At 39.5% G+C, this 27500-nt stretch overlaps 3 protein-coding genes across 6 annotated transcripts in view; 1 reads left to right on the top strand and 2 right to left on the bottom strand.

Moving 5' to 3' along the window:
• Positions 1–7234, bottom strand: part of LOC137976755 (ATP-dependent DNA helicase Q4-like) — a 25460-nt gene extending 18226 nt beyond the window's left edge. Inside the window, exons 1-7 of one of the 2 annotated variants that reach the window (XM_068824104.1) lie at positions 7146–7218; positions 2815–2929; positions 2394–2482; positions 2265–2298; positions 2059–2126; positions 1108–1281; positions 211–347 (exon numbers count right to left, since the gene is read on the bottom strand). In XM_068824104.1, coding sequence (XP_068680205.1) covers positions 211–347; positions 1108–1281; positions 2059–2126; positions 2265–2298; positions 2394–2482; positions 2815–2860 — 548 coding nt within the window. In that variant the 5' untranslated portion in view covers positions 2861–2929; positions 7146–7218. Of the gene's footprint in view, positions 1–210; positions 348–1107; positions 1282–2058; positions 2127–2264; positions 2299–2393; positions 2483–2814; positions 2930–7145 lie in introns of both variants that reach the window. The other variant, XM_068824108.1, reaches the window with a different exon arrangement.
• Positions 7235–8236: 1002 nt separating this feature from the next.
• LOC137996055 (uncharacterized) lies at positions 8237–24153 on the bottom strand. Of its 3 annotated transcripts, none has more exons than XM_068841502.1 (4): positions 12609–12777; positions 12471–12534; positions 11592–11999; positions 8237–10264 (listed from the first exon to the last, which is right to left on the bottom strand). In XM_068841502.1, the coding sequence occupies exons 2-4, from the start codon at positions 12519–12521 to the stop codon at positions 9641–9643; spliced, it is 1083 nt and encodes a 360-aa protein (XP_068697603.1). In that variant the 5' UTR covers positions 12522–12534; positions 12609–12777; the 3' UTR covers positions 8237–9640. The 3 variants fall into 3 exon arrangements, with proteins under 3 accessions (XP_068697603.1, XP_068697600.1, XP_068697597.1); XM_068841499.1 differs by lacking the exon at positions 12609–12777 and adding an exon at positions 21901–24153 and having other exon boundaries at positions 8238–10264; XM_068841496.1 differs by lacking the exon at positions 12609–12777 and adding an exon at positions 13110–13229 and having other exon boundaries at positions 8238–10264.
• The window catches only part of LOC137996045 (uncharacterized protein DDB_G0284459-like), a 10290-nt gene continuing 1899 nt past the window's right edge, over positions 19110–27500 (top strand). Inside the window, exon 1 of the mRNA XM_068841487.1 lies at positions 19110–20953. Within this exon, the coding sequence (XP_068697588.1) occupies positions 19299–20953 (1655 nt within the window). The 5' untranslated portion in view covers positions 19110–19298. The remainder of the gene's footprint in view (positions 20954–27500) is intronic.

The raw sequence follows: 27500 nt of genomic DNA, 5'->3' as shown, positions 1-27500 counted from the left end.
AGTAACAAACAAACCTTCTCATTAAATGGGCTGGATGCATTGTATGGCTGCTGACGTTCTCCTGTTATCAAAGACTAACCTGGTCTTACATACAGTATTATGTAACTTGGACTTATTAAAATAATTTCAAAAGCAAAGGAATCTGCTGTACTGTATATGCATTTTAGGAAAGCATGTTTAAGAAATCAGTAGTGTTATTTTTAAATTTACCCAATTATTTTCTTGGCAGAAGTTGTTAAAGCATACTCTGAAGTGTCAATAACTTTAACTTCCTGAAAGTTGTCTCGCATAGTCATCATCTGGTCTTTTGCCTCATTTCCGTATGGCATATTCTCATTAACTACATTCTGAAATGAAAAAAAAAAAAACAGCAAAACAACCTCTCTGCTAGATTTCAGATGTAAAAATGAGTATCCAGGTGGATTTCATTAGTTAACTTGAGTTAAGGTTGAGGGGTGACATTCTTCCTGCAGTATATGAACATCAGCCATGCAGTTCTCTTACAGATAATTATGTCTGGTTTTAGTGGGGCAATCTTATACTTTACAAAGTCAACATGCCCAAACTCCATACCATTTTGATAATCAATACCACAGAAGACATTGGCGAGGTGTTTTGAGTCCAAAGGGGAGGGCAAAACAATATTGAATGGGTTAGAGATCCAGGCCAGGCACATCCCCAAGCTAGCTGGAAGTTGATTTTGATGAGGAACGTCTGAGAACCCAGAGAAGCTGGTTGAGATCTACTGACACTCGACCCAGTTACCATAGAAGAGGTGGGAAGCACAGAACTTTGATGTGATGACCACTAAACCAGCCCTAATTTTGAAGTTAGCATCATATAATGGAAACTCCACGTCCCTGCCTTCCAACAAAATATTTTCATTGCACCACCAAAACTATTATGTACAGTATACTCATTGCACTACATTGGACCCAAAGATTGATATGATACCACCTCAGTGTTAAGTAAGTTAATCTATAAAATCACTTTTATTTATACTTGTCCCAACTACAGTAGAATAAACCTGAAGTTTATCGCAGCATTAAAATCACTTTTAAATAAGGAAACTATAACATTTTCAGTTACATTAATAATTTAACTAACCTCAACAGAACTTTCTTTTTCTGCCTCTGGGAATGCTTTCCTTGGTCTTTGTCCATGACACAACTTAACTGGTGTAATACCTGCCCAATCCTTTTTGCGAAAAGGAAGTGAAGAAGCTTTTTCCTCCGGCTTTTTCTTATTTAAGTTCTTGCCAAAAACTCGGTCATTGTCTTCCTAGAATTGGTGAAGACATGTTATAAAAATGACTAATAGTCAGTAAGTTAACAAAGTCCCTTGTCATCAGACAAGCTGCTCCAAAAGTGTAGGTTACAGACAATGACCACAGAAGTGCATTGATGTCATAGATGTAGACCATCCATCCAGTACACTAATCCTGAGTAGTGAATTTGAATTCAAACAGGTTTTGTATCGAGGTGCAACTTAGAATACAATAGGACTAATTTTCCTCTACTAGGTATTAGCACATTAGGCCAGACCACCACAGTGGGAGTATTGCATGCCCTAATATTTGTGAATGGTGAGTGGGCTCTTTCACCCTCTTAAGAGTGACACCTATAGATTCTACCCGACTGTCTAATCGAGTTGTTGTTGGCTAATACCCTCATCTGTAGTAGTAGTAGCAGTCTAACGCCAAATGATTTTACTCATCAATAGGGGAGCCGCCGAAGGTGCGAGCTACAGCTGACTAGCTACCTATGACGGCCTGGGGGCATGCTCCCAGAAATGCTATTTCCAGTGTTTCTAGAACCCAAAATTAATATTAGTTTCCCAGGCAAGGCTAGAGTTCACTCAAATTATCTTTTAAAGGTAATTTAAAAAATTATAAAAAATAACAACCCCCTCAAATATTGGCATCAAAGTACCCGACATGGAATGGGAAACGACCAGTCGAAACGTCTGCCCTCCAGCCTCAAACGAAAACACTGATGTCCACCAAAGACTAAATAAGGCAAAGAAAACAAATAGACTGTACATCTTGCAACAAAGTACCTGAATGCACTTTTCTTTTTCCACCCTGGCAACTGATTCTTTTAATTCTCTGTACTTGCAATAAGATTCTTCAAATAAAATAAAATGATGAACAAGAATTCTTATTATTGGGTTTAAAAGTAACCTCAGAAAAATGCTGGAAAACAACTATATAAAAATGCAGGAGACTGGAATTTTGTTGACGACAGAGAAAAAAAATAAAATACCTTTTATTTCTTCAGGTCCACTATTGATATCATCCTTCAGAAAATAATTGAAAGCACAGCATTATAACATAAACAATATTTTAAGCAAGGCTGAAGGAAAAGGCTGATGGGGTTACATGTACGTCTTACCTTATTGGGCTTACGGCCATGTGTGCGTTCAAACATACTTTCCCAGCATTTTAGCTCCCGTTTGAGAACTGAAAGCTCCTTCATGTTATCTGCAAAATTAATTAATATGAAATTTTTATCATTTTAATGCTAGATCACAGCTCGACTTAGACTCCATGAAAGATGTATTTCTGGTCGTTGCCTCTCTGTGCACAATGGGAAACAGGACTGATAGCACTGCTTCATTTTGATCAATAAAATTATTTCATTATTCCACAAGCAGGAGGAGTATTTTTGTTGGTGGTAAAAGCTTACAAATCACTTGAAAGTGGCTGTTACTGGTATATTTTAATCAAAAGGATAAGGTGAGTGCATAGGGGAGAGGGCATCGTACAATAAGCTGTTATTAGGCTTCCCTCTGTCAACTGACCCTTTCTCTTACCGATCCTTGTTGTTTCTACAATGTACTTCAGAACTTTGATTGCCATGCTCTGGTCCCAGCTAGGACCAAGGACCTTCTCAATATGGAAACAGTTTTAAGTGGGGTTTTCTGACGGCTGAGGAACGAATACAGCAGAAAATGTTTTTATCACACACAGCTGGGAGAATGGGGTCCAGTGTGTTGGGGGGGGGAACCCTTCAGGTCACATGGTTTGTTGGCCGCTCAGTTTGTTTTTGCCATCCACCTTTGCCGACCTGCATTTTTTTTCTGATGGCAAAGGATAGTTTTTGGAAAAGCTCTTGTGCTGTCCAAAGGCTTCAATTTTACAATTATTATGAGAGCCCTGATCATTGGTTAAAATCTCAAAAAAGGTATGTCACAGGTTAAATTTAATTTCAGGTCAAAATGATTTAACCTACATGTAGGTTGATTTGTAATTTCTTTGTGTCTATTTATGATAATGACTACCAGACACAAAGAGAATTACAAATCAACCTAGGTCAAAATTACTTTGACCTGAAATCAAATTTAACCGTCCTGTAGTAGGGATGTTTCGAGATGGAGGCATTCACCTAATCGTGGCAAATTGTCGAGTAGTTCTTTCTGTTCATGTTGTCCATTACATTCTCAATACCTTCCAGACCCTCCGGACTGAGCAGAATAACTCCTTAACCAACAAAATACGGATGTTGAAGAGCTGAGGAGACTTAAGAGCAAGGTCCCTAATGCTAAAGCTACAAAGAATCAGCAACCTCTAGTGGCAGATTCACAGTTTCAGTTTGTTGGAAACAAAAAGAAGTACCTGTCCAAGGCTGTTGCCTAACAGGAGCCCAGTAGCCTGGGGCTCCCAAAGAATAGCTCTGGGCACCTTAATTTTTCACCGCAACACCTTTCACTTCATATGTTGGGCTCCTAAGTTCACAGCGTTTAGCTCTGAGGGCCCCTTTAAAATTTTCTTAGGCAGTAGCCTTGCTGTCATACTAGTAAACAGTAATCTCGGATTATTGAAATGCGGTCAACAATCGCCTAACAGTCACTTAAGGTAATTCCCTTGAAATTGTTCTACTACCAAACTTTTTTGGAAACTTGGCATAATTAACATTCATGATATGAACATTAAAAAAATGCAATAAAAAAATGGGGTCACCGTGCTTGTTTACGCCTCAGCAGGCTCTTAAAATGGGGTATTTTTACTGGTTACGCGTTAAAAATTTGAATCGCCTTCATACAGAATTAAGTCTTGGTTACTTGAAAGATACAAAATTTTATTTTGAAAATAAAGCTTCTTTTATTCACATAAGCAGTATTGCTTCATTTACGCCACTTTTGATTGCCTGGTTGTGTGAATAGTGCACTCTTTGGGACAGTTCCGTGGTTGCTTGAAGTCCTCGCCTTGGCCAAAATACACCCAGTACTGAACTATTTTCCAAAAAAATTCATGTTCTACTATCAAAGTTTTTTTCTTCTTCAAATATGTTCTTTATTAGATTGTTCTTAGCAAATACCTGGAAAAAAAATCGGGGGTCACCGTGCTCGTTTGAGAGAAAAGGAGCATTTATTTCGCTATCGGGCTTAGTTTGATGGAAATCTTGTACGTTTTGCACGCGCTAATTACGCGAAAGTCGTGCGCAGTAGGGATGCGCAATGCAATACTAAGGAATTACCTTATAAATATATATAATTATTTATCGTTTAATCCACTCTTAGTTAGAACTATGTATAAACTGAATTATCAAGCGGTATCATTTACAAAACTATTAAAAATAATTAAGGTATACTAATGTAAAATCTACAGCCTGAGGGCGGAGTTTCTCGGAGCATGAAGGAGCAGCATATAGCAAATCCCAGCTCATTGTTGTCATCCACTCAACTTGATCTTACGAGTTGAGTCGGTATTCTTTTTAGGCAAGCTGGGGTTTGCTAGGATAACATAATGATCTGAGGCCACGATCTTGGGAAGCCTTGCAAGCTCAAATAAACTAGCCCCGTTCGTAAAAAAGCAGTCCAAAATGCCAGAGTCACGGGTGTAAAAGTTTAACATCTGTTTTAAATTATTGGGACCAGTGATCCGTGATAGGTCAAGTTAAGTTTCAATATGTTTAATCTTTAGTTACTGAAGGTTTTCCGTTCAATTTGTGACCTCTACAAGCCAGTTTAAGCCCTCTGAAAGCAATGGTCTTGTGTAAGCCACATCCACAATTTTTGGCCCAAAACTTAAGCGAAAAGGTGCAGCTTAAACACAAGTCTTTACGGTAGTTACAATTCTAAAACTTCTCAACCTCTTAGGTTTTTTCATCTTGAATAATTGGTGAAGTGTGCGGGTTCTTTTACGTCCCACAGGATTATGAACATTGAAGGGTTGTGAGACGGGACCTCCTGCTTATCGTCCTTATCCGAGAAGACTAGAGAATCTAACCATTTGCAGATGTAATTACAAAGGCAGCACTTTCTACTCAGTTATTTAAAGACCCTGAGTGTTGGTCCGGCTGAAGTTGAACTCACGACCTCCTGCGTGACAGCCCGGTGCTCAACCAACTGAGCCACCAGTGCGCGGTTAGAAACAGGTCACAAACCCGGTACAAAGTTCTTGTTTCTTGCTGAATTTATGGTATATAGGAGAATCAAATAATTTGGAAGAATGGTGAGCAAACATCAAACTCCAGTTACATGGCCTGGAGCCCCTTGCACAGGTGCACAACTACGTGGCAATAGCCCTTTTCACAGTTAGTTTTTCTCATTTACATTAATAATAATAATAATAATAATAAAACATTTCTATAGCGCCCTATTCTAGAGCTCTAAGGAGCTTTACAATAAAATGTTAGAAGCAGTAACTTAGTAAATTATAAATTCAAATACAAAAGCAAATTAAACTACAAATTAAAATAGCGCTTAAAAAGATGAGTTTTAAGACTGCTTTTAAAAGATGTAAGATTTGGACTACATTTTACATTTTCTGGAAGATTATTCCAAAGTTTAGGAGCACAAACCGAAAAAGCACGATCACCATAAAATTTTAACCTTGATCTCGGTGTCACCAACAAGTTCATGGTTGAAGATCGTAAACTCCTAGATGGCTTGTAACGGATCACGAATATAGCTAGGACTTAAATTATTTGAAGCTTTAAAAGTTAACAGTAAGATTTAAAAAACAATCCTCTGCTCCACGGGAAGCCAGTGTAGTTCTCTCAGTAAAGGAGTTATAGGTTCATGTTTAGCACCACATAGGATCAGACGCGCTGCACAGTTCTGAACTAACTGAAGTCCATGAATTAAGTGTTTTGGAAGTCCGTATAAGAGAGAGTTACAGTTGTCCAATCTACACATTAGGAAAGCATACACTAACATTTTGGTGTTTTCAGCTGACAAAAACGTCCTGATACGAGAGATATTACAAATGTGAAAAGAGGCTGATTTACAGATGGCAGTAACTTGACGATCCATGTTCAGTTTATTGTCAAAAATTACACCTATGTTGCTGGCAAACTGAGAGGGTTTTACAGCTGATGACCCATCAACCGCTGTGAAAGAGAGGAGCTGAAAGACTGGACGCTGCCACAATCCAATGACCAAATGCTCTGTCTTGTCACCATTAAGTTTAAGTTTATTCAGGGACATTCATGTTGCAATATCACGTAAACATGCTTCAATCTAACATAATCTAACGTGGATGCAAGGCAATTTTGGGTCAAAACTACAGAATAGCCCGAAACTGCCTCACATACATGCTAGATTATATTGTCTATATTGCAAGGCAAATGAGAAAAACTAACCGTGAAAAGGGCTATTGAATAGAACAGAGGTGTCTGACACTTGCAGACTGCAGACTAACTCTAAATCACAGTTATTGAAAGCTAACCATTTTAAAATGGGTGCTCAGACTTAAATACTGTTTATCACCGCTATTTGTAGGCAGTCTGCGGTTGTCATGCACCGGCAGTCTGCGGTCCGCAGTCTCCAGTTGTCATACACCCCTGACCTATAGAACAGGAGAGTGCACCATACGAAACAGAATACAGGCCCCTAAGTTGACCTATAAAGCCCGTAATACATGAAAAATAATTGCGCTGACCAGCACACATATGATAAATAAGGAGCAGAATAGTGCGAACGAAAGCAGCGCCTACGCAAGCGCTTACTTGTGTTCATCTGCATTCTTTCCCTATACATGTATATCAAAGCTCTAACTCTTGACACGGCCGGAAATCCAGGTTAAAAACATGCCATCTAAATCTCCTATATTTATTCCCTGAATAGTATTACTATTGCCCAAAGTTTCGGTTTCGTCTGTAAACACATCACCTACACTTGCATAAATATATTATACATACTTGATCCAATCATGTTTGCCTTTCATTCTCTCGAAATGTGGTTATTTCTCCTCAAAACTTGCGAGCAAGCGGCCATGTTTACAAAATTTTCCCGCCAATCAAATTCGGCTAAGGCCTGAGTACTAGTACCAAGCCTTCGCGGGCTGGCCCGGTTCATCGCGTTCATCGGAACAGCCCGCGATTTCTAACCACATTACTGCCACTGCCAGCGATTTCTAACCACATTACTCACTTTAGAGCAAAATGGCCCACGGAATAGTCGTTTTTTATGTTTAAATAAAGGATAAATAAGATAGGAAACCATAAGGCTTCCTTAAATTGTAGAATGGTGAATTTTAACAATTTAGCGAGACTTCACTTTTTCTTCTTGTTATTATCTTTTTTCACATGACATAATCTAAATTTATTCCAAGCCGGGCTGGCTCATCACAAGCACAGGGTCCCAAAGGGAGGGGGTGGGGGGGGGGGGGTTGCGTCCCTGGAGCCCTGGATTTATAGGCTGTGGAGCCCGGAGCCCGATCATTTCTCCGGTGTTTAGAGTACAGTCTACTAGTCAACAGTGGAGCCCGGAGCCTTAAAATAGCTGCTATGGAGCCCTGGAGCCCCGATGTTTTGGCCTTGGAGCCCTGGAGTCCCGCTTTAACGCGCTAAAACTCATCCCGGCAAACCCGACCAACCCCGCTGACCGGGCAGGTCCGGCTCATGTAATCGGTCCCTTAATTCTCGCGATGAGCTGCCACACGTTTTTCTGAGCATTCGACGAATTTAAGGACACCTCGAGGAATATCATTTTAATTTGTATTGATAGTCTCGGGCACTCTGACATGGCATCCAAACAACGGTGGTGTGTTAACAAACACCCAGAACTAGAATCCTTTCCAATCACTTACCTCAAGCCAACGCCATTGTTAGGAACAAAAGATGTTGTGTTTCTGAGTCAGAACATTTGACAAGTCAGTCGAAGTAATTATAAACGCTTAAATAGAAGAACTTTTTTATTGGTAGTTTTGTTATTTCCCAAATTCACTTCCAAGTTACGAGCAATCGTGAAACAGAGCATAACAGCCTAGGTCAAAGCAGCAGTTATCCTATATGATTTGGAATTTTGATGTCTGAAACCATTGTACATCACTGATCTCTATATCCTACCAACACCGAAGTTTCTGTTCAGTCTGTTCCTTTGGAATGGATATTATGAGGCCTTTCCTGTATCATTCGCTTATTAATCCGCAGACAACACTAACAGGAGAAAGTTCTTTTAGAAGTGTGCGAAAGAGCTTGCTAACCTCATACGTCGAATCGGTTGGGAAATTCAAAAGGTCTCGAGTGACAAGCCAGCAGTAATTTTGGTCTTGCGACAATTATGCACTTCTTAGTGCTTGAAATTTAACCATGATTTCATTGAATAATAATAATAATATATCTCCAAACTTTCACTTTCGAACGTTATGCACGCGATTCCATATTTTCCATTCAGATACTCAGCTGAATTCAATTTGAAAATACAGGTTTGGATAAACATACGAGGTGGCCAAGAGCCTTCTATTAATATCACACCATATTACATTCTCTTTCGTTCTCACTAAGGAATGATGTGTCACCGCCAAGATTTTCCTGGCTTTTGTCTCGTTAAAAATAAATGGAATTGCACATAGAGCGACTAAATCTGCAGCAGATTATCATCATGTACAATGCAACTAATTTAATTTTTAATATTTTCTCGTCATTCACAGTAATTATATTAGTCTTTGTTGTTGTCTTCATGTTATTACGTGTCTTTATGACAGCTTCTCTGTCTCGTTATTGTCCACTTTTTAAAATATAAGAGTGAAATGTTTTTCGTGCTGACAGCCAAGATAGTACAGTAGTCGAAAGCCTATCGGAAAAAGGATTCCCATTAGAAGAATCAACGCCGATGGACTTTCAGGAGTTTTGAAACAAGGAAACACAGGCGACTTATGGAACAAAGGGAAAGACGAAACATCCCAGGGTAAAAGGCAACAGGAATTGAAATCAAAAAGTATAAAAATAGTTTCAAATTAATATCGGCAACAAGAAAGCACGAAGAAAGTATTAAAGGAAACAAGAAACACAACGCCCTTTGCTATATGATAGATTCAAATTATTTCTGAATGAGATTCATATGTTATATCCAGCTGGAATGTCCGTATGGCGAAAACCTGTGACCGAGGTCTTTGAATTCTATTTCCACGCCTCTTGTCTAATAAATGTCTGTCTTGAAACGCTTACTTCTGTATGTAAACGGATTCGGTGTCAAAAAATGGAAATTAATTTTTAAGGTCATTCGCACAAGGTCGCTCAATCAGGGTCAGGATTGCACCCGGGTTGGCGGGCAAGATAGAAAAATTCCGCCTGCTCCCAGAGCCAATCAGATTGCAGATTCGCAGGATTCCGCTCGCTTGCGCATTGAGAAAAAAATAAAAGGTATGTTCATTAATAATCTTAATATCAAAGTTGGTAAAGTTGCCTCGTCATCATTTATTAAGAACAGGAGGCACTGAAAAGTTCTTTAACATCCTTGCGAAGTTTCCGTTATCCGATAAGTCTTCCTCTCTTTTAGCATTTCCGATTAATTCATTTTCTTTCGATGAAATTTGCTCGTTGCTTTTGTCCTCGAAGAAGCTCTGAAGACTGTCCTTTCTGCTGGAATTGCCTACAAAGGCGTCACTTCCATAAACTGCCCTCTGTGGCTGAAGGAGCTTGGCATGTTGTGAGAAGGGAAAATATACCTTACTCATTTTCAGATATCTTTTAGTTCTTCGTGATGGGAAGATTACGCCGGCGACATCGGGGATACACTCGTGCCAAACTTTGAGATATTTGGCGTCCTTTGGGATATTCACAGAACCTTCACCAAGAAAATTACCGTTTGCCTCCACCTCACAATTCTGCTGTCTTGAGCAGCGCTTTCTTAGTTGGTCCGTTACTTGACTTGAGTCTGCGTTAGAGCTCAGCGGCGAGAAGACTGCACCGGGATAGGTTGCGTTTGCGCATGCCACAGAGCTGTCAGCTCCCCAGCGGGCTTGCGTGACTTTCACGCGTTTGCCAGGGCTACACTGAAGTAACGCACTCTTACCACCGCAAACCACTGTCACGTTCTATGACAAATGCAAAGATAACTATATTAAAGTGTAAGTAAAAGTGCATTGTGTCAAAATCGGTAGCGTACAGTGTACACTAATTGGGGAAACCTAACTATAATTAACTAGTAAGTAATAAAAATATAAGATATAGTTACATGTGTAAGTATTAAGAAATATATATAACAGACACTTTTTTGTTACATAAAAGATAGTCCTTACAACAGGGGCACCCAACGAGAATATAGTTCAAAAACACTAAACATAGCATTGTTAAACGTATTTTAGGATTTAAACGGTAGATATAGGCATATTTTTGTCCCCTAAAAAATTTTCATCTTTTCGGATTTCCTAGCTGAAAGTCTAGTGATCCGAAAATTATAGGGATCAAAACACCTTTTCGAAAATTTCAGCCAGAAAAAAGCTCCCGAAAATTCTAGGTGACCTTTTTAGGGTAAAAATCTATTAAAAATGGCAATTATACCATCTTTTAGATGTTTGAAAATTTGAGTTATACACCAGTTTCAAAATTATAAAGTAGAATTAAAGTTCACGACGGAATTTAAACGGCATGCCTTCAATAACGCCATTCGGGCTGGCCACTCAGTCCTTACTATGCAAAAGTTCCATAGGTGTCTTTTCACAAGAGAACCTTCGGAAAATAAATTCTGGGATAATGTAGATTCAAGTGATGTACCTAGTGCAAAAACAATTGGACAAAAATTGGTAACGAATATTTATATTTTAGTTAATCATGATATCGCAGAGAGTGTCAATAGACATAGTGGGTAATTTTTTAAGGTACTCAAACTGTTCGACTTTTAGAATTGGGTAAAAATGGAAAGGGAGTCGGTCTTCCCTATTTCAGTAGTCTGCTTGTGGAAACTCGTAAACAAGTTCATTTACTCTACTGGAAACGCACCGGACTTCGTAGACCACATAATTAACTATGAGGGAGTGATGTGAAGTGCTGTTTTCCACCAATGTAAACCATGTGAGCGTTAGCCCTACCAATGGATGGCCCACTCAAGAACAGAAAGAAACTCTGACCAGGGTGGGAATAGGCCTTTTGCAACTAACGATCACATGGTACAAAATCCGCGATGCTGGAGGGCAAGCTCATTATTATTCCTCCACTGGGACATTAAAACATAGGCAAGTCAAGCTTGACTGGTTCAGGTCTCTTTGTTTTAATGTCCCAGTGGCGGAATAATAATGAGCTTTCCCTCCAGCATGGCGGATTTTGTGCTACATGGCCAATATAGTTAATTCTGTTGAAATATAAGTGCTACACGGCCAACCTTTGCATATTCGTAAACCACAAACTACAATTTCCTGAGCGTACCGTTTGCATACTGTATCGAGGCGTGTTGATGTTTGTGGTGATATGCCATAATAGTTGTCCTGGGGAGCCTGGTAATCCAATTTGTCCTGGCAAACCTGCTAATCCCACACCGCCTTTTAACCCCGGTGGTCCAGGAGGACCCGGAGGACCGGGAAATCCCTTTAGTCCCGACTGACCGGATTTCCCTGGGGGACCCTGCCAACCTGGCATGCCTTGTGAACCCGTGAGACCGGGACTTCCCAATGGACCTTTTGGACCCTGGGGCCCTGGAGGTCCTGCCACACCCTTGACAAAAAACCCGAGGTGGATTTGCTCGTTGAGGAGATCGAATGCTTGTATGGAATCAAGAATGTCCGGGGTCACGACGTCACCCAGTCTTGGCCACTGTTCTCTTGGTATTTGGACGAGCTAAAGATGGAAAGAAAAAGATCTGTGATGATTTTTATGACCTCCCCGTCCACACCTATTACACTGTCACATCACAAGCATCCCGCAAGGCGTACAGCTCGTTAAAAACACTTGGTACTTTGATTACATGAACCAATTCTTATCAAACAGGAGTCAAAGCTTTGGGAGGCGAACGCGCATAGAAAGTTCAACGAGACCCCTTCAAGCCAGTCACGGGCTCGTAGTTCACCCATGAAACACCAGCAGGTATAAAATCAATTCTGTACAGGTCCCGTATTCACACTCGCAACGAAAAGGGATTCACTTTGAATAAATTAGCTTACTGAAGTAAATGTCCTCGAGTCGTATTGCTTCATTGAAAAGAGTAATTTTCTACTTTGAAAGCAACTCTACACTGTTTAAAACTGGCAAGGTATTTCTTCTGTGTAGCCCACCTTGAAAGTTGAAAACGAAAAATTTGTTGTCACATACCTTCACAACGACTACCAGCTTTAAAAACAAAAGAGCTCGGAAATACACCATAATGGCTTGATCTCTAAAAAACAATTTTTTTTAAAAAGTCAAAATCAAAAATCAAATGAAATGGACAGAGTGAATAACAAAACACACTGAAAACAATCGGCGGTTGGTTCCAATACTCCTGCGAAACGAGCCTGTCCGTTTCTTCAAGCTTGACGGTCAGGATATCGTAAAATTTTCGCTTATTTGGTTGAAACAATTCAATAGCCGCCAAATATTCTGGCGACCGCAAGTTATACTATATTCAAACAATACTAGACACTCAAAAGAGAGCCAAAACTGCATGAGATATGAATTTTTCCATCATGAAAGATTTCATGTTTCATTCATTTGTTAATTGACACCGTGAACAAAACCCCGTCCTTTGATGTCATCAGTGCGTTTCGCAAGGAAAACCATCTAGTTTCTGTCAAGTATATGAAGCACGTGAACTAAAATACGTGGATTAAAACCATCATTTTACGGTTACCAACAAGGAAAAATGGCAGGAAGAAACAAAAGCTGACAAGCTTAATACCATTAACCTTAAGTCTTGAAAGCAGCTCCTAAATATCGCTTAAAAGGAACAGAGATGTCTGATGGCGTACTCACCGGTTAATGCCAACTACTGATATCGAAGAGCTTATTTTAAGATTCTAAACATACTTCGAGAGAATTAAATAAGGTCCGCCAACTGAATAAGAGAATGTTAACTAAAGCTGCTATTATTTTAAAAGTGACCGAAGATCCATAAATCTTTGCGAGTAGGTGGAAATCAGTGATGTCATTGAGGGATCATTGAATAAGTCACGAAGAAAATTTTTAGCTTTCAGGGAGTACGAGCTTTGGTTCATATACTGATCATTAGCGCTTTATATTTTCTAACTAAAAATAAAAAACTTTATTAATAACTAACTAAATAGACTGCGAGAAATCTTCCTTGCTCTAAAATCGTTGAAACGGACGCGAACGATGGCTGAAGCTGCGGGGCGAAAATACTGCGGCGTTGGTTCGAGCGCTATGCCATGAACGGACTTGAGTTAATTAAGTGCTTGGAAAGTGCAAACGTAACATGATTGTTGAATTAGCTCTGGTTTTTCTTAACTTGTTAATAAGATGGTGATCGACTTTCATGACGGCGGGTATCAAGACAATTCCCAGTTACGAAGAACAACGCGAAAAACACGCCATTTAGCGATGGTAACCTTTGGAAGAGTTGACAGGCAAGAAATATCTAAACCGGATATTAGGATACTCTCCGAGAAAAAAACCTTTTAATCTTGACAAAAGAATAATAAATTATTGCATTTCTACATTTTGAAGTGAAATGAGAATTATAGGTGGATTGAGTTATAAGAACAACTGTGGAATATATACAAATATAATAAAAATGCCCATAACTACGTGGAATTCGTTCGGTCTTATATTGCTACTTCCTCTAAGAAATGGGTTTGATGGTTGAACTCTGGACACAAATCTCTCGCCGGCGCTATCCTACGATCCCGTAGAGATCCAGCCAGTTGCAAATAGGGCTTGCTTGGCATTAGACATCTTATAAAACCTTTAGGTCTTAAAATTACAAAAATACACTTTTTCACGGACCTGGAAGTCTTACACTGACTTAAAAAACGCAGGAATTCAGTGAATGCACATGCGCAAAAGCTTGTATCTTTTGTTTATCCACCGAAAATGAACGTACGAAATGTATGGAATACATACAACATATGTCTGCTGATGCTATACGTCTTATTAAGGGTCGAAGCTTCCCTAAGAAAGGAATCTGCACATATGGTCTGGGGCCGACATTTACATCCCGCCGCACTGCGGTCTTGTCGAGGGACAAGGTAGCACCGTCAACAGCACTTGAAGCAATAGATTAACAGTTTCCAGCAGTTTTCGGGGGTTTTAGCCAAATAAAATCTTAAGTCATGAACCCGGCTGCGATGTTCAGGATTTTTAAAGCCAATTCAGGCAAAATGGATTATTTTAGGAGTTTTTCAAACTGGAAGCGTATTAAATCTAAAATTAGAACCTTTTAAGATGCCTTTCTGAAGTTTAAAAAGAAGGAAGACAATATTGAATTTTGAGAATTAATTAAAGATTCTCGTAAGTCCGATAAAATTACCAGAGTAAAAAACATCGAAATGTAACAAAGATTTGTCTTAAGTTGACCTCGCCACTTTGTTCCCATCATTTTTCTATATCAGTAGTAAGTGCCATGTATGGACTTCAGCTAAAGGAACATGGTGTTGCCTGTTACAATTGAATTAGTTCTGGTTTTTCTTCACATGTTAATAGGATTGTGGTTATGACAGAGGTAACAAGACAATTCCCAGTTACGGAGAAGAAGAGCACATATATTCTACGACATGCACGAATTCCATTTGAGGCTCACCAGTTTTCCAAATGTTCATTATAAAGATAGATGTTTGAGATAAAATCAAAATTTCGCCTTGAATCTCAGATTTCTGAACCAAAAACACGCCATTTAGCGATAGAAGAGGCAGACAAGAAAGATCTAAACATATTAGTCCGCCCACTGCCAACGAAATGAATTATACTAGTAATACACTATCCGCCGAAAAGAAAAGCAATTTTAAAGTTCATCTTAATAAAAGAACAATTAAATGTTTCATTTCTACATTTTGACGTGAGAGACGAATTACAGGTGGATTGAGTTATAAGAATAGTTTTTGAATTCTCAACCTCGGATAATGCATTTCACGTGCTCTGATTGGCTCACTCAATCTCAGGGTTGACCACCCTGGTCAGAGTTTTTCTCGGCCCTTGAGTGGGCCCATTTCCATCAGTTGGGCTAACGCTCACATGGTTCATATGGGCTAGAAAACTAGCACTTCGCATTACACTCTAATCAGTTAAGTCTGTTCAAATATAAGTGCTACACGGCCAACGTTAGCAAAAACGTAATATACCTTGGTTTGACCTTATATGGTAAATGATTGCGTTAAGCGTTGCTAAGCTAAAAATGTTTTCGCCGGAAAGCAAAATTTCTCTTTGAATAAAGCCAAAAAGGAAAAAAAAAAATTTGTGTAAAGTTTGGATCAATTCCGAAGTTTAGAAGTACGCGAAAAGGTAAGAAATGTTTTTGTGATGAGCCTGCGTATGGCAAGCCGTTTGTAGCAAAATTTAATCTTAGATATATAAGATTAAATTTTGCTACGAACGGCTTGCCATACCTGAGTCTGTCTGACCACGAGGTATCACACAACATCGCATCAGTTCTCATCACGTTTTTTCGATTTCGCTCGGATTTGCTCGCTATTTCGCTCGTATTTCGTACTTCCAAATTTTTGGAGTTTAAGCAATTTAATAAAACTATTATTCCATTCGTGCTTGTTGAATAGGAGACTGGTTATAGCCAACTCGGCGCTACGCGCCTCGTTGGCTATTTACCATCTCATATCCAACGCGCGCCTATGGAATTATTTCAGAATTAAGGGGGTAGTTTCTAAAGAAACTATGGTGCTGCGTCGGTGGGGTAGTAGTACACAAAAGTTTGGTTTTATCAACAAAGTTGATAATGTAAATTGACCACCGTACAAAAGATTCCCTGTACGGTAGTTCTAGCGTTGATAAAATTTAATTTTTCTTTTACAATCAGTTGCGGCCCTATCCTACTGCAGTAGTTGCTGAAAGACCCTGAAAATGACGCGGACACAGACTTGACCTCCAAGGAATAAGGAATAAACGTCAATATCTACTTATCAGTACATTCCGTGGGGATTCCTTGGTGAACTCACTTGCTACAGAGTACTTTTTGTTCTCAGAGCTGTCATTCTTGGAATTTCCCTTCATTCGTGTAGAATAATAGTAATATCCTCAAAGGCCTTTTAGTACTTAGTGCAGTGTGCTTGGAAGCAAAAGTCATTTACAACCAATACTTGATTTGGATTGATTTAATTTCATTCTAAACTGAAAAGTGTCCTGCTGACAAGTGGTCCACCAGGCGCGAAATCATTCGGCGATAAGTATCTTTCTTTGTCAGAGTGTTTGAAGCCACATTCCCGCAGAAAGAGAAAATGCCCTTAACATGACCAAAAGGAAACACATTGACTTTAAAAAAAAGCCCCGATGCCACTTCTAGTCCATTCGCTAGAAGTTCGCGCTTGCACATCAAAGCGTTGGGATTTTTTCGTCTGCCATTTGGTACGTACTGTCCCGGGCGTACTGTATTAGTCGAAGGAATGCTTTAGCTGTCATGATAAGGAATACAGTGAGGAAGCCTTCAGGAGCCTAACCTCGTTTACAATTTTCTTTCTGTTGCCTATGATTTCGTACGATTTCATTTTGACTGAATTTCTAGAGTCTACCACGACAGTTCTCCAGTGGTAAATTAATCGGTGCACACCTGAAATAATGGAGCTCATCATTATTCCATTTTCCAAAGCATCCCGTTCCCAAGTAACACTTTGCTTTGCAAGAAGCGAGAAAACGTGTTAATCTCTTAACACGTAAAAGCAAACGTTAAAGAATTTCCTACTTTCATCGTGTAGGCTTCTTTTCAAACGCACCGGAATCGCCGCCGGTGACCGCCCTGCCTTGAATCACTTGATGACGTAATTGAATGCTTTGAGAAACAAAAAATTTCGAACGATGACCAAAGCAGTCCTTTTGTTTGCTATTGCTTGAAAAGGTCAGGATGTACTTTGAGGAAGAGAATATATGAAAGGGGCAATTTACACGTTACGATATTTGGCTTACGACTTTCGCATGCAACTAGCAGCAGTACGTGATAACTTTGCAGCATCTGCACGCGCATGACTCGGGAACGTCTGCTGAAAGGGTGTCTTAGATCCGATTTGCACGATACACGTGAACGCCGTAAGCTTAAATCGTACAGTCTAAATCACGCTAAAGTAAATACTGGATCTGCGGATTTGATATTTTACTTGGAAAAAGTCTGTCCTGTAGGATTCAAAAATAGAGCACAGTTTTATGCTTTGGACTCAATAATCCCAATGGTCTTTTCCAAAGATAATTGTGCGACTTTATTTTTAATGACAGTCCTGATAGGAAAACATGATCACTTGTAACGCAAGCTTAAAGTGCAAGAACGCAGATGCATGAGCTTGATAGTAGGGTGCATTTCAAGTCAAGCTACAAATAATCAACACAGTCGCTACAGTGTTTGAGTATCCTTGTTCCTTCTTCTTAGTTTCCCCACTGAGTTATGCATCGTTTTTACTTATTTATATTTTTTGGCATTGAAGAATAACAATTGGTGTTTCGCGGTTTGTTTACACTGATCTCGCCAAAACTTCGGCAAATACGCGCAAGTACTTGCCCCTTAAATGTGTTCAACACATATCGGACATAACACGTTTCCCCAAGAACTTCAGTTACCGAAAGGCACAATGCTATACTCTCAGCAGAAACCGCATAGTTGAGATCATCACTAACTTCAGCACTTAAAAGAAAATAGTAGTCATCATTAATATATTGATCTGCTCGAAAAATTCATGAGTTTTACAAGAAAAAAGTTATTGTAAATAAAGTCATTCGGGTTAAAACTCCTTTCAAATGGAAGTTCACCGAGACGGACCGAAGCTCTTTGTTGTCACAAAGTCAGGAGTTCATCAAGTGATCACGTTTTCAGTAACTTTGACAGGAGTCAAAATAGATGTTATTCCAAGGAAAGGATAATCCTTTAATCATCCACTTTGTCTCCCTAAATACAGATACTGATATGAGTGACGTCAAAAGAGTGTTCTCTAAACCCTAAAGTTGTGAAGGACTTTTATAAATCATTCAGTTCTTTGCTTGAAAGGTCAATACGAGGGATCCCAAGACACAAAAGGTGATAATGAAAATTTGAGTTAAACACAAGAGGTATTTGATTAGTGACTAATTGGGAAGGAAACCCATTTATACTATGCTAATGCTCAGAGATCCAGCTTTAAAACGAACACTTAGCAATTAGTGACTTTTGTCATAGTTCACATGCAAGGAGAGCTTTCAAGCGTTCGGGCAGCGAGCAGAGACAATATCTTTTAAAACATACATAAGATTGATCAAGAAAAAAATTAAAAACTTTGAACTAAAGACACGAAAATTAATTTAGTCGCCGAAGTGTGCTAAAATAGAGCAGGAGAACGAAACTACGTGTATAAATCGATCCATAACGTTTAGTTTAAGGAGATCACTGTAAATACTGTTGTTCGTGTGAAGGATACTAAAATTCAAACCTCTTGATATTTGATGAGTGAGGTGGTTGCAATAAAAACAAGAAAAAGGAAATAAATCTGACGTCTTTTGGACATCCCTAATCCCCAATGTATAACTCGAGAACTAAGTACCCCTATCCAAATTCAACGTTGTACCCTTCCTTATAAGAATTTTTTTCGGCTTGAAGCAGAGAGATAAATTAAATTGCATAAACGGACTTGATTCCCTGACAATACGAACGAGGATAGAGAAGATGAAGGGGGTGATTTTCAAATAATATGATTATCGTGGAGAAAGGTTTCTGTGCAATACCTGGTGCTTATTGGCTAACCACCGGAAATGGTAAATTGATCAAATTATGGAAAGCGTCACACTTTGTGGTTACGTGACTCGTGAGCAATACAAAGGTGAGTCGATTCACATCGCGGGCAGTAGATCAGGCATGTTACCAAGGAGTGCAGAACTGTGAGTGGTGACTCTTGTCCCTTATCGGTCAGTCTGCGATTCTCAGAGTTTTCTGGGTGTCCCTTTGTGATCACAGAACAGTTTTGACGGTTGAGCAATACCTTTTGAAGAGTAAAGCAGTGAAAGATATTGTCAAATCAGTGCTACAAGATGACAAACCTCGGTGTGAAAACGGCACCGAATGATGCTACAAAACCAGCCGTAGTAATCGAGTTACCCAATGGATCAACAGAGAAGATTGTAGTTGCCGATGCAAACGTAACAGTTCGCGATTTAAAAGTCGATTGCGAGCTGCAGTTCGGCATTCCGTGCAATTTACAGAAAGTTAGCGCGTTGGAGAATACTGAGAAAGAGTTTAATGACTGGTCACCTCTCAAAGACTCGGGGCAAACGTTCAATAATCAAGTAATTGTACTTCAAGTGCCAGTGTGGTGGAACAAGTTTATTTGCGTCTCCTTGAACAATGAAATCGATAACGTTTGTAGAAGGGCTAAGCTTCCCATGCAACAGATTAGCAGAGAGGAAAGAGTGTTTGTCGGTTATTTCATCGCTTGCTGTCGCGGACATGAAAACGCGCTTCAGAGACTTAAAGCACTGGACATTCAAATAGATCAGTACGCAGTAACAGACGCGGGTAGGAATTTATTTCATGCCGCGGCTGCTGGCGGGAAGGTAAGCTGCGTAGATTTTGTGGCAAAGCATTTGATCGAACCATCGAAAGAGGTATTGTCAGCACTTGATACGAACAGAGAGACTCCAATAGATATTGCGCGTAGATTAAATTATCACGATACGGAAAGATTGCTTCATAAATACATGTATAGCGATAGACGAGATGCAGAAAAGCGCACTTCTACGGAATCTGGAATAGAAGATTGTGATTCAGTCTGCTCAGATGACTCTACGGAGGACAAGAAAACGGAAAACGCCAACACCACCCTCGAAAACACACGCAATGATTGCCAATGCAATATCGAAGAGATAAAAAATACAATTTTTGAGGAACTTGTGGTCACTGAGTGTGACGACGGATTGAGTTTTGCTACAGACATGAAATTAGGGCAACAGAATACGCCCCCCAAGCAGCGACTTACATCGGAGATCAGTATGACACAGTTTAGTAAAAGACACAGGCAAGAGCGGGAAGCTAGCCCTTGTTCATCAGACAGTTCGGATGAATCATCAAGTATTTCTCCTAGGTTAGCAAGACCACAAACTCTGAATTTAGCTTCACAGAATCAACCTCTTCTTCGAAGGAGAGTTGTAAGGCCAAAGAGCGCGCGTTCTAAATGTTACCCACCCCAGATGAATACCGTTTGTCAAGAGGATGAAAATAACAACCATCTTCCACCGCTGGAGAGCCAAAATTTGGTAAAACAGAGCGGGAGAAACGACCCAGACCCGATAAGAAGACTAAAGCAAACTATTGTGCAAGCAAATGGAAATCCTAATCCCGCCTCTTCGATGGTGAATCGACTGATCCCGTCACCTGATCGACTGAGTCCGTCTCCTGACGAAGAAAGACTTGTCACCAAAAGCGCGCCTGGTTCTCCGAAAAGTCTAAGAAGGCTGGTATTCAAGCCTTCAGTGCGACCTCCTGCTACAGGAAACACTGTGTGCCCACTGTCGCCGAAAATTAGCTCAAGAATATTGGATCAAAGACGCGGTTCTGAGCCAGTGCCATGTTTAACAAGGCCCGTTGGACTCGGGATGGGACGAACAAGAAGAGATGCTGTCATCAATGACCTCCAGCACGGAGAAAACCACGTCAGCTCTCCAATATTGCATAAACGGGGAAAGGCTAGGTATGTATGTCGTTTTATTGCATTTTGTACTTGGATACCTTTAAAATTAGAAATCAGCGCCATGCAACGCCGGCGATTTCCGGAAAATTTGCGGGCACGAATGTTTCCGAACACATACAGCGCCTTGATTGATAGAGCTATTATCACTCGGAAAGTCGCTTTTGGGAGAGGGTTGCTTCATCTTAAAAAACATCAGTTTACATTGGAGGCGGAAACTACTTCTCAATTGAATTAATAATCAAAACAGTACGAGGAAGTGAGTTAAGCCAAAACAGACTTCTACGTCAGCAAACGATTTTGTTTCTAATTTAAGCTCAGCGAGCAAAACAAGTCAACTTCCATGAAAGGCAATCGCGTGCCACAAAAACCACTGTATGGGGTGCACTCGAATTCAGTTCGCATTGTAAACAAAACTAAAGTTTGCGATGTAAACAACTTTACTTCTTATTCGTATATGTCAGTGCTAATGCAAGATTATGTCGCCGATTGCGAAATCAGTGTTGTATGTCGCAAACAGTTACAATTTTGCTCATCACGAAAAGTACAGGGATTTGGAGGTTTAAACTTGCACACTCGGCGGCTCTGTGCTGTTACCCGTGACAGCGAACGGTCTAACCTCATGTTAGCAAGATGCTAAGAACGATTAAATGTAAAATTCTATCAAAAAATTAATGCATGCAAAAACAAAACATGTACGTGTACATCTTCGTCCAGTGGCTGTAACTGCAATCGAAAGTTGTTTGTAAGTGCTCGCCTTATCTGTATTCAAAAGCCCATTCGCTGCCACGGTCGAGCTACTTCTTAGATCTACCTCTTTTCTGCCGAGAACCCTTTCAAAAAATAACGGGAAACAAAGTTCCCACTGAATTATCACTAGTTAGCGTTGATTTCTGCGCGTGAAGAACCTTTCTTATTTAACAAAATGTGGAAACATCATCCTGCACTACCTGCGTCGTCAGCTTCGAATGCACACTCCAGTCCTCGCGTTCTGGAACTCTTGTTGCGTCCTTTTCTCAGATTTAAAAACATAAGTTATGTAATGGCAATTACACACTATTAGTTTGACAGTAAACCAAACACAATCTTATGCAAGACTGGAAGTTTCGTCGGTTTCAACAAGATTTATTATTATCATTATTATTGATTGCAGATATCCTTTCATATATCTCATTTACTAGCAAGAAATAACGGCAAATATATTAGACCTCAACACATGCCCTACTATTTGCGAATACACCTTTTTTTTTTCACTTCTCAAGAGAAATGTTTAGTGCAAGTTTTTAAGTTACCAAGCATTAATTAAAAGTAAGGGAGGCTGAATTAACTCTAAAATGACTTTTCCCAACGCTTAAAATATGTTTAAAAGTCGGTGTTCTTGCGTTTACTGTTATAAGATCTTTTCCACATGTGTGTTCCACATGACCTCTGTTAATAGAGGGTTAATATGCAAACAGCTTTTGTTTCGGTGGTGAATCTCTGTTGTCTCAAAGCAGTTTCTGTGACGTATGTTCACTGCTTGATATTTTCATACAGGTTTCAATTTCGTTGATCATTCTATTAAATTACCCCGTAACACTCAAGAGAATCTGGTCCGCCAATAAACGCCAGAAAAACTCCGCTTGGACCCACACAATGTTAAGCCAGATGATGATCATTCGGTTATAAAAAGGACTGTTGATGTTTGCTTCCTTTAACAAGTTATTAGGTTGAGAAGGCTTGCCTGTTTTTTTTTATCGCTTATATTGTTATAACTTAGCGGGGTGTTGATTAATTCATTCGGAAAACACAAGTTGTTTTCTCATTATACTGAAAAGCTTTGTTTGCACCCAAAGTCCCTGCATAAAGGATCACGTATTGTTTGTGACCGTATATATGACCTTTGGACGAGTTTCAGAGCTGGGAGTTTCTAATAACAGCTCAAAATTGGCCATAATGTCCGACGTCATAAAAACGTAGTCTGCCAATCGACAGCCTGCGAACGCCGAGCTAATCGCAGGTCAGGACTCACTCTGGAAAACAGAACTCTTAAATTACAGTTGTGGAGTTGCCATCACTAGACCGGTGCAATTGACCCTTGGCCAGCTACAGTAGAAGAAATAAAATTCTCTCCTTCCCTATCTCTATCTGCTGTTGATTCTACAATATTCATAAAGGTTTTTGCGATGTTTGTCAGTTTCTCAATTAGGGAGGGTCATTCTATTTTAAGTAAGTTTGTTTGGATTCAGCTCAAAAACTCGTTTGACTTTCATGTTATCTCAATCACCTGTCCTGAAAGCTTCTTAAGATTCAAATCGCAGTACGCATGCTAATACCTTTTTATCGAGTTAGTGAAAAACATACCAAGATTTGAACCTTATATCAAAATAAATAAACATTGTAGACCTATGAGCAGGTATTGACGTCATTGGTATTTGGAGAAACGGAAAGGGTAGCTCGAAACCATGCACTATAGCTTCGAAAAAGTCAATTTTTGTTAGGAAGTTGAATTACCTGACAATTAGGGTGGGAAACGTGCAACCCCTCCCAAGCGCGGGTAATGTGTGGCTCTCTTCCTCTCTCACGTCAATTGCCACAAAATCGCGGACTTCTTTATATGTAGTGTGTTTCCAAATGAGTTTTTGCCTAAAAACCGCATGCTAAGATTGACAAATTGAAAGGTCACAACGTTTTTCACTTACGTTACTAAATGTGTTCGAAAAAGCTAACAAACCGTTCGTTTATTTTCTGATCACCACCGGAAACTGTCAAATCCGAATGGGTTAATGATATTCACAACATCCGGGACTTGAACAATCTCTTGTTCAAATCTAACTTTCGACAGTCGACAGTGATCAAAGCTGAAAATCTTCTTTCTGTGGAACGTAATCTTGTTAAAGAAGACCACAAGATAAGTGAATCATATCAACTCTAAGCCTAAAAGTGACGCATTATCCTAAAAATACGGAACTGATTTGAACATTTGACGTGTTTTAATTGCGTGGCGCGCAAAAATAATGTATTAATCTTTTTCCCACTCTGACAAAGATTAACTTTGTTCAAATACTGGAATACCTTCAAAGACGCGTGTTAATTAGTTTCTGACAGCGCTTTTTAATCAGTTTCCTCCCAGATACGTCGCTCTTCAAACGTTTTGACTCAAAATTCGATACGAGTTTTGAAAGGATTGCATAAAACTTACTGGTTGGTCTGAGGTATAAAATCACGGTAAGATATTATTGCCGTAATTTAGATTATTAGGTTCAGGTCAAAGTTTGATAAGCTAAGACAGAGTAACTAACGAAAAGCAGAGGTTATGCATGTGAGAACATTCCTTAGGCGAAAAAAGAGACGTAGCAAATTTAACTTGTTTGGGTCAAAATTTGAAAGAAAAACAATTCCTTTCTCGGCAAAAATAAAGCGAGGAAAGGAAAGAAAGTCGATACCTCAGTTAAAAGAGTATGATTCGTATGCAACTCCTACGCTTATTAGTTCTTGTGGCCTACGTTGGCGACTCAGCACAATCTTTGATTTCACTCAGCATACATTCAACCAATGAAAAAATATCCATAAATAGACAGCTACAGACTCAACCACTGCTCGAAGAGTTCCATTTAGTACCTGGTTAATGGTGAACTGAAAGTAAAAGCAAGGAAAAAAACACTATGCTTTTCACAACTGTTTTCATAATCTCGCAATAACGTTTTATTGCTATGCACTGATACATTCATTTACAGATTAGGGATTGTCCCGGCAACACTTCAGGAAAGTACTTCTCACTGGCTTTCAAACAGATGACGCACATGACCCTCAGATTCGATAGCCATTGTGTCCGTGCTTTTTAAGGTGGGAACTGAAATCGGAAACCCACTCTTTTCAGAACTGAAGTGTCTAAACAAAAGAAGAAAAAAAACTTCGACTACAAACAAACGGCCCAGTCGAAAAATGCGGGTGTTAATTGACAACCATTGATGTCCGTCTGATATGCATATTTGACTGAAGTCATAAGGCAAACACGGCATAAATAAACCAATTGACCTGTCGGTTACCTTTCAAGAATTTGGCCATTTCTTCGGCTTTTCAGAACAAAAGGCAAGAAGTCTTTGAGTCATCTACTTGGTACGGTTCCCTATACTGGGCTGCTGTCGTGTTCAGCTCCCTTTTGCAATAAAAATATGACATTACTATCTTTTGTTTACAGTTCAGTTTAGTTTTGGTTCCTTATTTTTCCTATCGAAAAAACGTCGCGCGTCTTTAATTTTTACTGGATCAGTGCTATTAAAACCGTTTATTAAAACAAACCTATTTTTGCATGGTGGAATTCCATACGTTTAAAATAGTCTCGAACAACCTTGGTAGGAAAGATGAGCTCTTAATGCCAACTTACGTCACAGATCGGCCACCAGCGCCGGGAAACAGAATAAAAGAAATGATCACTTGTCGATTATAAATATCTTGATTTAGCGGAAATTTAAAAAAGCCCTTTCACTAAATAGCTTCGAGGTAACTTGTCTGAAGCAACTTCGAGTAGTCTAATCTGGAACGGCTTCATCGAAAATACGGACTTGGTATAAAACTCTTGATAATTCAGGCGACTAGATAGTTTGCCAAACTTCTAGATACTTCCTCTGATAACTAATTAAGAACGGATAATAGTGCCCTTGGCTTTTTGTTTCCTGTATTAAAACCACGCCAAAGGAATCAAGGTTATACCCTACCCAGGGGCAGGTCAATATTGTCTGTTGCACTGGAGCGTGCCCGTCTTAATCTGTTTTCAGTGTAGTCAATTTACGCATCTTGGTTTTCGATTGGCACACAGGAAGTAGTTTAAAATTGTAAACTGACCAATTTTGGATAACGGTTCTGTTCAGCTGAACTTCCCGGCATCTGTTATGTGATATCAAAGACACTTCATCCATCTTGGTTGCTAATGATACAATCGACATTAGAATCCTTAAAAGAATGCAGAATCAGTTCTAACAGTAAACCAGAGGAGAATCGCGTAGCAAAGGTGAGCAAAGGATTGCAGGTGACATAAACGTCCGATTCTCTTAAATCAACTGAGGTAGCCTTCACAGAATGTCAATTTCTTGTAACTGGTTCGAGCCTTAAGTCTTTCACTGTAATCATGCAAATTTTCTATTCCGTCTGGTAGATTGGACTGCAAAGTTTCTTTGATCGGAATACATATAATTTCACCCAACGACAAATAATGTAACATCCTTTGTTGCCGTATTAGGAAATGAATTACGAAAGGTGCAACACTAAGAAATCTTGCCAAAAGCACGTAAGGCGCTCTGACAACCGCTCTGCTGTTCAGGAATGATTCCGAGCCTGTGGTAATTAGCTGGGAGTTTAATTTGACTTAGGAGGAAGACCGGAGTACCCGGAGGAAGAAAAAAAAAACACTGCATGTAAGGTCGATATCGACACTGAAACCCACTGAAATATACCTTGTTAAGATGAGTCATTACAAGCAAAACAGGCATGGGTTTTCTAATTGTTAAAGCAGTTTTCAAATGAATGCCGAAAGTAATTACGCGATTGCAATTGCTGCGCTTAGTGATTGGTTTAAGAATCTCGCGCCAGTTTATCAACCAATGAAAAGAAAAAAAAATAAAACCAATAGCGACTTGAACGTGCGATTTTTCCCGCGCTTTGAAGAAGTTATACGGAATTGCTATGAATGTGGATTGATGGCGCTGTTTGCACCTGCTGTGATTGGTCGAAGTAATTACCCTGGTATTTGTTTTGAGACTCAATAGAAAAGAGCATTACTTATTTCGATCTGCCTGCCGGGAAGCAAATTATATAGCGCTTTAAAAGGGCAATGCATGCCCCTAACTCTGGTGTTATAAAATGCACGATTATGGTTAGTTAAAATGCCAGGAGAGATTATCTATCTGTAATCTCTCTCCAATCTATTTTGCTAATGTCCCAGGACAAATGAAGATTTGGATTTAGCATTCCATCAATGTGAAACGACAATCTGCCGCCACAAAATCATGAATACTGTATTCTCTTGTTCCAAGTTGTCTCTCGTTTGAGAAGTTTCTTGATATCTTTAGATAACAGGCAAAAAAATGAGCCAGATCAAATAAGCTTCTTTAATTTTGGGCAGGACACAAATTGCATTCTGACATTTCCTGTAAATGCGATGCTCAATTTCTCCAATACACAGCCAAACATAAAACTGCGAGCTTGACAGTGAAATATAGATAACTCTTTGCAGTCTCCCTGCTCCAGCAATACACCAATAATAAAAAAACCAAAGAAGGACTGAAGTAGGGCTCAGTATAGTTCATAAAAGATGAAATCTTTAAGCAAACCACCGGCGATGAAAATGACTTTAATCAATTGCATGACGGCTCTAGGCATTTTCCGAAAGGTTCGCATTGCCTGAGAAATATCGGTCCGCTTGCTTGAATCAGTTTGTGGAATGGGATGGAGGTGTTTCAGATCCATGCAAGTTATTTCCCCTGCATAAGGCTTCATCGCATGGTAATTTCAGTTAACTGTGAGTGCACGAACAAGGTCTATATCAGCAGGACGGTTCGCTGATGTTCAATTT

The sequence above is a fragment of the Montipora foliosa genome, chromosome 1, assembly GCF_036669935.1.
Source record: "Montipora foliosa isolate CH-2021 chromosome 1, ASM3666993v2, whole genome shotgun sequence".
NCBI lineage: Eukaryota > Metazoa > Cnidaria > Anthozoa > Scleractinia > Acroporidae > Montipora > Montipora foliosa.
The sequence above is the reverse complement of the archived record's forward strand: the minus strand, read 5'-3'. Positions and strand labels throughout refer to the sequence as shown.

Excerpts from the sequence above, each read along its gene's own strand:
- LOC137996055 (XM_068841499.1), bottom strand. The coding sequence starts at position 12,521 with ATGGTGTATTTCCGAGCTCTTTTGTTTTTAAAGCTGGTAGTCGTTGTG. Across the intron at positions 12,000-12,470 it reads AGCTGGTAGTCGTTGTGAAG|CTCGTCCAAATACCAAGAGA; the intron begins GTATGTGACAAC and ends TTCCATCTTTAG. Across the intron at positions 10,265-11,591 it reads CTCGATACAGTATGCAAACG|AACGTGACAGTGGTTTGCGG; the intron begins GTACGCTCAGGA and ends CATTTGTCATAG.